The sequence below is a fragment of the Schistocerca cancellata genome, chromosome 5 (assembly GCF_023864275.1).
Source record: "Schistocerca cancellata isolate TAMUIC-IGC-003103 chromosome 5, iqSchCanc2.1, whole genome shotgun sequence".
Lineage (NCBI taxonomy): Eukaryota > Metazoa > Arthropoda > Insecta > Orthoptera > Acrididae > Schistocerca > Schistocerca cancellata.
Window position 1 is genome coordinate 524,957,082 of NC_064630.1, and position 14,366 is coordinate 524,971,447.

The 14,366-nt window shown below is 42.9% G+C and overlaps 1 protein-coding gene across 1 annotated transcript in view; it reads right to left on the reverse strand.

Moving 5' to 3' along the window:
* Positions 1 to 406: 406 nt before the first annotated feature.
* Positions 407 to 14,366, reverse strand: part of LOC126188655 (cilia- and flagella-associated protein 99-like) — an 80,309-nt gene continuing 66,349 nt past the window's right edge. The window contains exons 7-8 of the mRNA XM_049930258.1: positions 8,224 to 8,369; positions 407 to 788 (exon numbers count right to left, since the gene is read on the reverse strand). Coding sequence (XP_049786215.1) covers positions 554 to 788; positions 8,224 to 8,369 — 381 coding nt within the window. The 3' untranslated portion in view covers positions 407 to 553. The remainder of the gene's footprint in view (positions 789 to 8,223; positions 8,370 to 14,366) is intronic.

Here is a 14,366-nt window from a genome sequence, read left to right on the forward strand (position 1 = left end):
TTTTGCTTCACCAAAGACAAATTTTTAAAAAGATTTTCTTGCTATTTTCTCTTTAGACTCAAGTGGAAGGAGAATAGCCAGGTTTTGTGTGTATGTGTGTGTGGGGGTGATGGGGGTGGGGGTGAGGTGGGGGGTGGGGGGAGTGGAGTGGAGCAGAGCAGTTGGCTATGAGAAACATTTTGTGAGTGACATTCTGCTGGGTGGGGTGAGGTGGAGGCAAGCGTAGAGGAGTGGAAGAAGGCACCACTATGTACTTGTCCCGAAGACTCCACGACTGTACTTAGAGGCCCCTCCTGTAAGTATGTGTCATTTCTGTTGGTATATTACTTCTTTCCCCAGAAGTTTAATGTAAAAAAAAAATCAGTGCACATTAAATTATACCACTTCTCTTTAATCACTGACTATGGTTACCACAATTTTGATAACTTTACAAATGTTGTTTAGCAGTATAGCCTTAATGGAACAAAAGTGATGTGTTAGAATATTCGGCATAATTCTTTCTCCATATTTTTGTGATCGCCAGTCACAAAGGACTAAGATGCTGAAAAAAATTTCAGGCATGAGTACTATTTACTTCCAGTTGAATTTGAGAATAACTCTGTTCTTCAATTTGAGAACAACTCTGTTCTTCGGCACTGTGTGCTGAGGATGAGGTGGTACTGCTAAGTTTCTCTGCAGCTTCCATTTTCTTTCGCAGCTCACGTTTCTCTGCTAGTTTCTTCCTCAGTGCTTCTAGTTCTTCTGTGTCTGGAACTTTCAGCTCCTGCTTCTGTGGTTTTGGTACGGATCTATACAAAGTCACATCATTTAACTAATTTTAACAGTTTGGTTCATGAAACAATACCAAAATGTGCAAAATAGCTTGCCATTCATAAGTACACTCTACGACAAAACAAATGATGCATCATAAAGGAATTATCTGAATGGGACAGAAACAGGTAGATGTAATGTACATGTACAGATAAATAAATGATTACAACTTCAAAAAACTTTGATGATTTATTCAAGAGAAGAACTTCACAAATTGAGGAAGTCACTTATGTGTTGGTCCACCTCTGGTCCTTATGAAGGTAGTTATTCAGCTTGACACTGACTGAGAGAGTTATCCTGAGATATATCATGCCAAATTCTGTCCAGTTGACTTGTTAGATCTTCAAACTGTGGAGTTGGTTGCAAGACCTTGCCCATAATGCTTCAAACTTTCTTAACTGGGGAGATGTCTGACAACTTTGCTGGCCAACATAGGGTTTGGCAATCACGAAGGCAAGAAGTAGAAACTCTCACCATGTGTGGACAGGCATTATCTTGCTGAAATGTAAGCCCACGATGGCTTGGCATGGAGGTCAGCAAATGAGGGCATAAAATATCATTGACATACCACTGTGCTGTAAGGGCAACCCAAGGAGTCCTGCTACGAAAAGAAATGGTGCTCCAGACCATCACTCCTGTTGCTGGGCTGTATGGTGGGTGTTAGGCAGACTGGTATTCCACCACTGTCTGGTGCATCTTCAGACACTTCTTCGGCCTGGAATCTCATTGACTTCAGTGGTGAGCCCTGCTTCGAACTAAGCTCCGATCAGCAGCAGAGATGTGTTGTCTGGAGACCCCTAGGCAGTGGTGTGATTCCAGCTAGACCATTCCTCCCATAAGGCCTGACAATGAGGAATGATGGCATAAGGCATCATTTCTTTTCATAGCAGGACCCCTTTGGTTTTCATCCATGGAACCCTTACAGCACAGTGGTACGTCAACAATTCTCTCCCCTGTATTGCTGTTCATGTCAGGCCACCCTGGGCTTACATTTCAGTGAGATAATGCCCATCCACACATGGTGAGGGCCCTCCAACCGTCTTGGGATTCTGACGTTCTAACACACCAATGGACAGAATTTGGCACGATATCCATCAAGAGGACATCCACCAACTGAATCATTCGATGTCAACTGCCAGATCTGGACAATTTATGAAGCTCTTTCTCTTTAATAAATCATCCATTTCTTCTGAAACTGAAATAATTTGTTTGCCCAGATAATTCTTTCATAGTGTGGAAATTTTTCTTAGGCTTAGAGTGTATTAATGTATGTACATGAATAAAATTAGGGAAGTAGATATAGATACTAAATTTTATTCCTCACAAAAATCTATTCGGTTAAAAAAACCTACATCTTTTTGCGGGAAATTCATTTACTCATATATATGAAACAAGGCGCAAACAAGATTACATGTTACCTTGCCATATACTAACATTATTTGAAGATACTCCATATTACATGGATTTGAAGCTTACCAATAAAATCTGTTCAGAGTTGAAGGACTGAAAGCTAGAATTCACCTGCGCAAACATTGAAAAATATTTAAAAAGCAAATGTTACCACAGTGTGGATGATTTTATAAACGAGGAAGACAAGTAGGAGATATTACATTTGTTTTGCTTTCCTGTTTTTTCAACATTACATTCTGTGTGTATGCTTATGTTCCCTTTTAATAGAGGTATATGTTCTTTTTATATGTGTCCATACTTATAAACAATGTATCATGTGAACTATGTATCTAAATATCTAGATGTAAACATATATACTACTTTTATGAAAGTATGTGGTCTTTGAAGTATGTCCATATTTATAAATTACAGAAACAAAAATACTTTAAAAGAATGATTTCAAATCACTGTGGAAATTTTAAGAAAAAGGAAGAAATCTAACAAGTAATTATCTTTTTATATTGTAATGTGCTTCCGGGAGCATCCATATGCTTTATTTTAACGTAGCTCGTATCTTGTTTATGTATACTAAGGTAGGCACAGAATTATTCATTGACAAGTCAGCAATGTTTCAATCAAATGACTGTATATTTCATGTCATGTGACAATAAAGATTCTATTCTACTCTATTCTATTCTGTGATACTCCATTATGAGAGAACAAAGGTGATTGAAATTTATTCATTCAGTGCATACTGCTAGTGAGCCAGTCAAATATTACATATACTCCAGTAATCTGTTGATACTTTAGCAGAATTTACCAACAAAGTTTTGCAAAAGTGCTTTTATATTTTGACACATGGGAATACACAGCAGGCAATGTCATATGTTAATGATCCAGCTTCAAAATTATCTGTCTAATGTGCACTACAATCCACACTTCATTGGATAACATAAGTAATTTTACTGCAGATTATCTACAGTGTTTTACATTATCAATATATTATTAAAACTAACACATGAACTTCTTACAGTGTTATTATGGAAATCTGTGTACAGACTGTTAATATCTGCTCAAGCAATGCAAACAGCTTGAGTGTCTGCAGAAATTTATGGGGAGGGGGGGGGGCTGTGAAATTACTGCTTTTTTGTAAATGAATTGGTCAGTTTCAGTAAATCTCATGCTGCAAGGACTAAATGTTATAGGTGACACACAAAACTTATTGTATACCAGAGAATTGATGGTTATCTTCTCAATTCTAGAACTGTATGAGAATTCTACAATGAGTTCCTCTTTGAGGATGCCTATGGCAAAATTTACAAGAGCCTGTAGCCTGTGCATTGACAGCAAAGCGACTGTATATATACTGCATGTTATTCTCTGGCGTTGTTGGCAGTATCACAGGGTAATTCTTTTCTTGAGTTACCATATGCTCTAATACACATCTTCTGTACGCAGACGGTTGAGTTCCACTGTAGAGGTAAATCTGCATACATATTCCTCAAGCATGGTGCAGTGCGTGGCAGAGGATACTGTGTATCAGCATCAGCTTTGAGCGAGGGGCGAATGACTGTGTAGCTCGGTATGAGAAGTGTTCTATCCTCCCTTACCTTATTATTATGATATTTATGCAAAGTATACCACGATGGCTCGAAAATTGTGGCACGATCTTGGTCGAATATCAGTTATCTGAAAATTTACCCCACAAGATTTCATCTCGCCTTTCTACCAAGTTTTCCATTTATGTTCGCTCAGCATCTCTGTTTTACTTTATGCTATATGAACCCATTACAATCCTAGCAATGTACCTCTCAATTCGCTCGATGTCTGGTGTCCTGTCTGCGTGATAAGGACTCCAAACATTGGAGCAGTATTTTAGAACTGGCTGCACTGGCATCTTGTAGACTACTTCCTTTACAAATGCACTTCATTTTTCTCGGAACCCTTTCAACAAATCTAAGTCTGCCATGCATTTCACCTTACTGCTTGTTTTACAAGCTCATCGTATTTAATTTCACATCTTATTGTCACTCTTGGATATTTAAACAATATGATAGGCTTCAGAAGTGTACCATTAACCTTGCAATCAGATAGTATTGAGTTCTGCTTCTCTGCAATGGGCATTATCTTGGACTTACCTGTGGCTGAAGGGAGCTACCACCATTTACACTAAGTGAGATTGTTTCTCTACAGTAGTTCATTGATGATGTTACGTTTTTGCAGACAGCACTGCCAGCGAACGCTCTGGCCCATTTTCGACCTGTTGTCATTGATACTGAAAATACTAGTGCTCCTATTTTGGTCGTTAGTGCACAGTCACAGGAAGTTTCGTTTCTGTTGAACTTCTGCCGTCATGTATATGGCACCAGATTCTGTTAGACAAAATTTCTTTGACCCAGTCACCTATCTGAGAAGATGATACATCTCTTTGTTTTTTGTCAGTGAGGAACATCGTCAGACGTGTTTCGATATTATGGAAAGACATCATCTATCTCTCACTCGTATCAATTATATTTGCAAGTTATCATATGTGATTCTTTCCTTCCAGAAACATTATTATTTTCGACTTAAGTATATGCTTGGGACCACGAATAATAAACTTATTAGAAGTGAGACCCACTGAATCAGGGCTTCTTGGCAGCTGCGGCTGAATTAACAGTGAAGAACATTATTTCGTTTAATAAATGAGACAGCTAACAGTGGACGGTACTTCTTGTAGCATTGCAGCACTGACCACTGTCATCCCCTCCCCCCCTCCCCCCTCGTCTTTCTTTTTGTGATTCAGCCCCAGTGCACGGGCAGAATGACTGTTAGTATTCCTCCGCGTGCTCTGTTCTCTTTAATTTTACCTTCTCGATATTTTCACTGGATATATGTAGGAGGAAACAATATATCCATTGATCCTTCTGCGAAAGTATGTTCTTGGAGTTCTAACAGTACACTACAGTATGATGCAGATCACATCTGAAACTTTCCAGATTAAAACTGCGTGCCGGACCGAGACTCGAATTCGGGACCCGGTCCCGAGCTCGAGTCTCGGTCCGGCACACAGTTTTAATCTGCCAGGAAAGTTTCATAACAGCACACACTCCGCTGGAGAGTGAAAATCTCATTCTGCAGATCACATCTGTTTGTAGCGTCTGCCACCGACTGGACTTGCATGAGCGTCTTCGTGATGTTTTCGCGCTTCATACAAACCTGTGTCGAGGTACGCTGCTTTCCTTTGCATCTTCTCTATTTCATCTATAATTAATTCTACATGGCACAAGTCCCAGAACGGCGAGAAATATTCAAGCATCGGTTGAACGATGGTTTTGTAAACTATCTCTTTCGTGGGTGGTCTACACTTGCTAAGGATTCTTAAAACGAATCTCAATTGGGCTTCTATATTTCCTGCAGTTAGTTTTATGTAGTCATTCCACTTTAAATTGCTCCATACGCATACTCCCGGATACTTTACAGATGTGACTGCTCCCAGTGATTGTTCTGCAATTGTGTCATCACACGATAATGGGCATTATTGCATATTGGTGCGAAATATATTGCATTTCTTTATGCAGAGAGTAAACAGCAATTCTCTCCACCTAGCGTCGATACTCTGCAGGTCTTCCTGCAGTTCGCTACAATTTTCTAGAGGTCAACTTCTTCGTATACAACTGCATCACATGCAAAAGAATCTCATGGAGCTTTCAACGTTATTCGCTATGTCCTTTACACATAATGTCAAAATAAATAGTCCAACAGCTCTCGATTGTGATATCTCTGAAGTTACATTTACGACTGTAGGTTTCTCTCCGCAAGAGTCTATATGCTGTGGTCTATTTCGTAGGACCTCTTCAGTCTAGTCACAAACCTGGTCTGCTGTTCTGCCCACTCGTATTTTGTTAGGCGATAGTGCGGAACAATACCGAACATCTTCCGGTCGTCAAGGAACATGGCACCAATCTGGGTATCGGTATATAGACCCTTCTCAGTCTCACGGGTGACCAGAATGAGCTGGGTTTCATAAGATGTCTGTCCGCAGAAACCATGTTGATTCCTACAAAGGAGAGTTTCGGTCTCTGGAAAGACCGTTATATGCGACCATATAACTTGATCTAAAATTCTAGAGCAAACTGAAAATGATCTAATCCTTTAATTGTGTGCCCCCTTCTTCTAAACGGGAATGACTTGTGCATTTTTGCAATCACTAGCCCTTTTGTTGCTGCGGATGTGTACACACGTCCTGCTCTGCCGTTTCCCCGTGCCGTGCGTGTATACGTGAGCTGCTTGTGTTTTCCCAGAGTGCTATTGACGTCTGTATGCGTCCTGAGGTGCCGACTAGTCACTGTTGCGGACGAGTTACTTCCATCTCTTGGAGAATAAAAGAAGTGTGGAGTATTTTTCATACGACATATGTGCCTCTCTCCGTGCTATCATTGCAAAAAACCTCGTTTCGATGTCTTGAACCGTTTATGAAATGTGACGATTGCTATGACCACGTAATTTACGAGGGACGAAATGGGCGAGTCGGATATAAAAATCAATAACTCGAGAACAAAATGAGATAGCGTTCTGTTCCCAGTTTTAAATAAAATTTCGATACCTTATGTAGATTCATTCATCTTAACGTATGAGCTAAAATCAACCATACACAAAGTTTACTCGAAGCATTTTTACCTCTGCAGATTCTTTAAAATAGCGTGCATTGTTTTAGTTTATTTCATGCAGCACAGTAACTATGAGAGATAACGAAAGGAAATTCAGTCATTTATTGAGCGAAGATATCAGACGTAAGGTGTGTAAAATCGACTTTTTTTTTCAGTAAATTGTTTTCTTACCATCGGATGATAAGTATTCCATAGCGGACAGAACGCCGCCCCTCAGCACCGATATCAGCATTTCACGAGCGGTAAAGCCTTATAATCTGCGCTCAGCAGAAAATGCAGAGAGCACATCTGTTGGCAGCGAAAGGACTAGGAAAGCTTCGCTCCTACAGCTACCTGTGGCATACTGCTGCTTTCGCATACTCTACAGTCTACATCAGGGGTCTCCAAACTCTTTAGTCCGCAGGCCACATTGACTCCTCCACGAAGTCATAAGGGCCAAGATCTACCTAGTGGGATTAAAGCACCCTAGCACTCCACGATCACCGTAATGTAAGGCTAAAGGAAAGATGCAATCGCAAAAATAGCTAGCACTGAAACGAACTACGATTTTTATTTAATTACATAATTCAGATTGGTGGACGTACATGACCGAAATTCTGGCGTATTTTATTCTGGCGAATTTCACCGACAAAAAAGTATGTCACTGCACATTCTTCACGAAAGCGTCTTGCAAAGTTAACGAAATCCCAAAATCATTGTTAGCAACACTGTTACTGGAAGACGTCACAGAGGTAGAGTATGCCAACGCATTGTTATTTCAAGTGGCGCAACAGTAAGTTTAGTTATGCAGTCTTGTAGCGAGTAGCAGAGCCAATGTCACGGTGTATTGGTCGTGATAGGACTCGAAACTCAATTGTTGGCAGTGTAGGTACCACCTCAAATATTTGGCGGGTCGGATACCGGGGATGTCCGGCCAGCTAACGCGGGCCGGTTTGCCGGCTCTCGCGGGCCGGTTTGGGCCCGCGGGCCTTAGTTTGGAGACTCCTGGTCTACATTACGCCGTTCCAACGCTGCCCCAAACGATGGGAGAACTGCCGGGCGCTCTTCAGCTAGCTTGCAGACATCTACCTGCCAGCTGGCTTTGTTAGGCGCATTCTGCGCATGTGCCCACCACATGGTCAACCCTGCCTTTGTGTACTGGGGCGGTGCACAGCTGTCACAGAGGCTGCGGCTCATCTGCTTCACTGCTTATGCGTCAGCCATTTGCGCACCTCTGCCAACCTGTGCCCGTGGTTGTCCTGCTGTCTGTCAGTCATAGTGAAGAGTTTGGTGCCCATCAGACACGCCCACGAGTGAAATATTTAATGTCGACAGTTTTAAGACACTAATATGAACAGAAGGAACTTACACGTGTATCCCAGTTGAGAGAACGTACCTCAACTCGGAGCGGCGCTGCTGCACGAAGCGTTGGGTGTGCTGCAGCAGCGCGTCGTGGTCGTGTCGCTGCTCTCGCGCCCGCCGCTGCCGCAGCTGCAGCTCCTCCTCCAGTTCTTCACGCAGCAGCTGCAGCCGCTCACGCAGCTGTCGGCCCAACACACGGCGATCAGCCGTTGGCTGCTACTCTTGCATTCCTTCTAGAAAAGTGGCTACCTACTATCTGTGTACTTTCTCTTTGCTTCTCCGCTCCGGAGGCAGTTTACCCACACAGCATGAGTAGCACGTGGTACGGGTCCCAAGTTCTCAGCAGGAGATCCGCAAGCATACTACTCAATTTAAATTTAAAGCAATAATAACACATTGGAATATATCTAGTGAACACCCTGAAGTCTACACTTAAGTAGCTAGAAACAGTTCAGTTAATTTTAGTGAAACACTCGTTTAAAATCTTCCCTAGCTAGACCGGTTTCGACTGACAAGTATCAAAACTACGTAAAAAAAGCACCATGAAGGAAATATCCTAATGGTATGGGAATCGGAAGATGTGGTGTACATATACAGACAAGCAAATAATCACAGTTTCAAAACATCTGGACAACTTATTTAAGAGAAACAGCTTCACAAATTGAGCAAGTCAGTTCACCTTTGGCCCTTATGCAAGCAGTTGTTCGGTTGGGCATTGATTGATATTGTGTGTAAATTCTGTCCAGTTAGCGCATTAGATCATCAAACCCCCGACTGCTTGGAAGGATCTGCCCATTATGCTCCAAACATCTCCAATTAGGAGAGATCTGGCGATCTTGTTGGCCAAGGTAGGGTTTCGCAAGCACAAAAAACAAGCAGGAGAAACTCGTGCCGTCGATGTATCGCTGTGCTACAAGGGTGCCTAGGTTGACAGCCAAAGGGATCCTGCTGTGAAAAGAAATAGCAGCCCAGAACATCATTCCCGTTTTCAATTGGGAGAGATCTGGCAATCTTGCTGGACAAGGTGGGATTTGGCAAGCACAAAAAACAAGCAGTAGAAACAAGCGCCGTCGATGTATCACTGTGCTGCAAGGGCGCCGAGGCTGGCAGCCAAAGAGGTTCTGCTGTGAAAAGAAATAGCAGGCCAGAACATCATTCCCGTTTTCAATTGGGAGAGATCTGGCGATCTTATTGGCCAAGGTAGGGTTTTGCAAGCACAAAAACCAGCAGGAGAAACTCGCGCCGTCGATGTATCACTGTGCTGCAAGGGCACCGAGGTTGACAGCCAAAGCGGTCCCGCTGTGAAAAGGAATAGCAGGCCAGAACATCATTCCTGTTTTCAATTGGGAGAGATCTGGTGATCTTGCAGGACAAGGTAGGGTTTGGCAAGCACAAAAAAAAGCAGTAGAAACAAGTGCCATCGATTTATCACTGTGATGCAAGGGCGCCAAGGTTGACAGCCTAAGGGGTCCTGCTGTGAAAAGAAATAGCAGCCCAGATCATCATTCCCATTTTCAATTGGGAGAGATCTGGTGATCTTGTTGGCCAAGGTAGGGTTTCGCAAGCACAAAAAACCAGCAGGAGAAACTCGCGCTGTCGATGTATCACTATGCTGCAAGGGTGCTGCAGTTTACAGGCAAACGGGTCCTGCTGTCAAAAGAAATAGCAGGCCAGAACATCATTCCCGTTTTCAATTGGGAGAGATCTGGCGATCTTGCTGGACAAGGTAGGGTTTGGCAAGCACAAAAAAAGCAGTAGAAACAAGTGCCGTCGATTTATCACTGTGCTGCAAGGGCGCCAAGGTAGACAGCCAAAGGGGTCCTGCTGTGAAAAGAAATAGCAGCCCAGATCATCATTCCCGTTTTCAATTGGGAGAGATCTGGCGATCTTGTTGGCCAAGGTAGGGTTTCGCAAGCACAAAAAACCAGCAGGAGAAACTCGCGCTCCCGATGTATCACTATGCTGCAAGGGTGCTACAGTTTACAGCCAAACGGGTCCTGCTGTGAAAAGAAATAGCAGGCCAGAACATCATTCCCGTTTTCAATTGGGAGAGATCTGGCGATCTTGCTGGACAAGGTAGGGTTTGGCAAGCACAAAAAAAAGCAGTAGAAACAAGTGCCGTCGATTTATCACTGTGCTGCAAGGGCGCCAAGGTAGACAGCCAAAGGGATCCTGCTGTGAAAAGAAATAGCAGGCCAGAACATCATTCCCATTTTCAATTGGGAGAGATCTGGCGATCTTGCTGGACAAGGTAGGGTTTGGCAAGCACAAAAAACAAGTGGTAGAAATTCGCACATCCGATGTATAACTGTGCTGTAAGGGTGCCATGGTTGACAGCCAAAGGGATCCTGCTGTAAAAAGAAATAACAGCCTAGAACATTATTATCGGTAGTCATGCCGTATGGCAGGCGATAGTCGGGTTGGTATCTCACCACTGTCCTCGGTACCTTCAACACGTCTTTGCTGGTCATTGGGGCTCAATTCCAAGTAGGACTCATTACTGAAAACAATTCTACTCCAGTCTATGAGATTCCAGGCTGAAGACGTGTTTGGAGACGCCCGGGACAGAGGTGGGATACCAATTCTTTTCATAGCAGGATCTCTTTGGTTGTCACCCGCAGCACCCTTATAACTCAGTGATACGTCGACGATATTCTACAGCCTGCTTTGTTGCCCATCATTGCAAGCCTCCTGGTCTTACATTTCAGCAAGAAAATACCTGTCCACACATGGTGAGAGTTTCTGCTGCTTGTATTCGTGCTTTCCAAACACTACCTTGGCCAGCAATGTCGCCGGATCTCTCCTCAATTAAGAGCATTTGGAACACTATTGGTAGAACCATCCAACCAGCTCGGGATTTTCACGATCTAACGGGCCAATCGGACAGAATACGGCGAGATACCCCTCAGGAGGGTCCAACAACTCTATCAATAACCCAAAACCGAATAACTGCTTGCATAAGGGCCAGAGGTGGATCAACATGTTACTGATTTGCTCAATTTGTGATGCTCTTTCTTTTGAATAAATCATCCAATTTTTCTGATATTGTAATCATTTGTTTCTCCGTACATTGATATCCATCCCATTCGAATGACTCCTTAGTTGTGTGTAGTTTTTTCTGTCTTACATTGTATTCCACATTAGTTAGCTACACGGCAAATGTTAGCGACGGGACACCGATATTTTTGACAGACTCGGGAAAACCCACAGGGAATACTCCTGCGTTAGTGGAGACACGATCTGCAGGCCGTTACCTCCAGTTCTCGTAACTGGTGACCCTCCGTCATCAGTTGGACACGCACGAGTGAATTTCTGTGACGGCCTTCAGCCAGAAAGTTCGTGAGTATTCTTGTTGTTTTCAGGTATTAGGAAGTTTTAGTGAAGGAGTGCGCCAATGAGAACATTGAAAAACTTATACAATTGTACCGTGAAGTGTCTGTTTGGGGACATTGACAAATGAACATTTTGTGGACATGGATGTAAAAAATAGAGCATACATAGAAGTGGTTGAAACATTTATAGACGTTATTCCAACCGTGGAGTAAAGTGTAATAAAATTTATGCTAAAAAAATTGAAATCATGTTTAAAACAAGAGCTCAGAAAGATGCAGGTCTCTGAAAGAAGTGGAAAAGGGGAGGAGAAGTATGTTGTACAAAGCGACAACATAGTGAACGCCAGTAAATAGTTGCTTGTACTATGTTCAATATTATATTGCACACGTCAGTGTTATGTCTTTTATTTTGCAGCTATTATGAATTACCGTACTTTACAGAGGATCAAGTACCCCCTCTTCCTAGCAATCAAACCTTCACGCTCCTCAGAGGTCTGTCCACGACTCTGTATCATATCCATAAGTCTGGACTGTTGCCTTTCGGCAATCCATTTTTTGACTCATTTGTGCGAATTTTCTTTCGAGAAATATATGAGTACATAGCGTACAAACGCCTGGTGACTCCCACAATCTTCTTCCAAATATGGTCCAAGCTAACTTCCTGTCGACCACGTGAACGAGTTTCAGAACCCAAAAATGTACTACAATAAAACAGTGTGTAAAAATGTCGCACAGTACAAAGTATATTAGGCGACATACAGTCGCAACTACTGAAGTCCGTGTAGCACACACCGCCGTCCTGGGTCCACCGATAAATTACGAAAAGCTGCCGTTTTACACGACACACGTAGGAACCTGGCCTCCGGCAAGATCTAAAACACTGGATCCAACGGCAAGGGTCTGTACTTCAGTGAAAAACAACGGGTCTGGGAGCAGCAGGCCAGATCCATCAAAAATATTCGCGGAACTGCTCAATGTCTCTAACCTGTCACAGAAATCCCCCTCGTCTGCGACTGACTATTGTTGATACCTCGTTTAGTCCTAAGTTACTCTTTCTAACATGGGGTTGACAAAATGATATGAAGACCTGATATGTACACAATATGTTTTTTATTAGTAAGGCGTTGGGCCACCATTGACTATGAAGACAGCTGCAGTTCTTTGCGGAACAGACTCGTAGAGCGTCTGAATAGTTTCCAACGGACTGATCTCCTATTCTTGTACCAAGACATTCGACAACTGCTTCAGCGATGCTGGAGCTGGAAATCTGCTCCAGACTCTCTGCTCTAAAACACCCACAACGCTTCAATGACGCTGAGGTCTGGTAATTCTGTTGACCAGGGAAGATGTTTGATCATTTTCTGATGCTCCAAAAATTACGCCTGAATCTTCTTGGCTATGTGTATGATTGCTCTATGGTCTCAGAATATAGCAGTGTTTGGCAGCACTACGGTACTCATAGTAAGCACTTACTTGTCGACGATGTTCAGATATTCATTCGTAGTAATGCAGCCATACCACGATATAGCCGCCCAAAAAATAACGGAATCTCCTTCATGCTTGACTGCAGGAAGGAGGCAGACCGGATCATAGGCTCCTTTTGGGGTTCTCTATACGTAATCTGGCCGTTTGTAGAAAACAATGTAAATGATCATTTATTGGAACACATTCTTCCAGTCATCAGATGTCCAGGTTTTATGATTATGGCACCACTTCTTTCGCAGTTTTGCGTTGGCTCCCTTATTAAGGGTATCGTAATTGCATCCCTCCCATGTATTGTTACCCTTGTGATGGTCCCGCCGCACTCTTTTTGTTGACACAGTATTACTAAAGTGAGTGGCATATTCCGCAGTCACTTTTGTCACGGTAGTTATATGTTGTGTGGACACAATCCTTTTTAACCCTTGCCGGTCTGTCAGATAACTTCAGCTTTCGTCCACAGTTCCTCTTCGCCGATGATGGATAGCAATGTGCGGCTGTTTGCTGATGATGCTGTAGTGTACGGGAAGGTGTCGTCGTTGACTGACTGTCGGAGGATACAAGATGACTTGGACAGGATTTGTGATTGGTGTAAAGAATGGCAGCTAACTCTAAATATGGATAAATGTAAATTAATGCAGATGAATAGGAAAAATAATCCCGTAATGTTTGAATACTCCATTTGTAGTGTAGTGCTTGACACAGTCACGTCGATTAAATATTTGGGCGTAACATTGCAAAGCGATATGAAGTGGGACAAGCATGTAATGGCAGCTGTGGGGATAGCGGATAGTCGTCTTCGGTTCACTGGTAGAATTTTGGGAAGATGTGGTTCATCTGTAAAGGAGACCGCTTATAAAACACTAATACGATCTATTCTCGAGTACTGCTCGAGCGTTTGGGATCCCTATCAAGTCGGATTGAGGGAGGACATAGAAGCAATTCAGAGGCGGGCTGCTAGATTTGTTACTGGTAGGTTTGATCATCACGCGAGTGTTACGGAAATGCTTCAGGAACTCGGGTGGGAGTCTCCAGAGGAAAGGAGGCGTTCTTTTCGTGAATCGCTATTGAGGAAATTTAGAGAACCAGCATTTGAGGCTGACTGCAGTACAATTTTACTACCGACAACTTATATTTCGCGGAAAGACCACAAAGATAAAATAAGAGACATTAGGGCTCCTACAGAGGCATATAGGCAGTCATTTTTCCCTCGGTCTGTTTGGGAGTGGAACAGGAAGAGAAAATGTTAGTTGTGGTACGAGGTACCCTCCGCCACGTACCGTATGGTGGATTGCGGAGTATGTATGTAGATGTAGAACTCGTTGCCGCATGTGGTCCTCAGTCAGCATGCGTGGCACCCATCTTG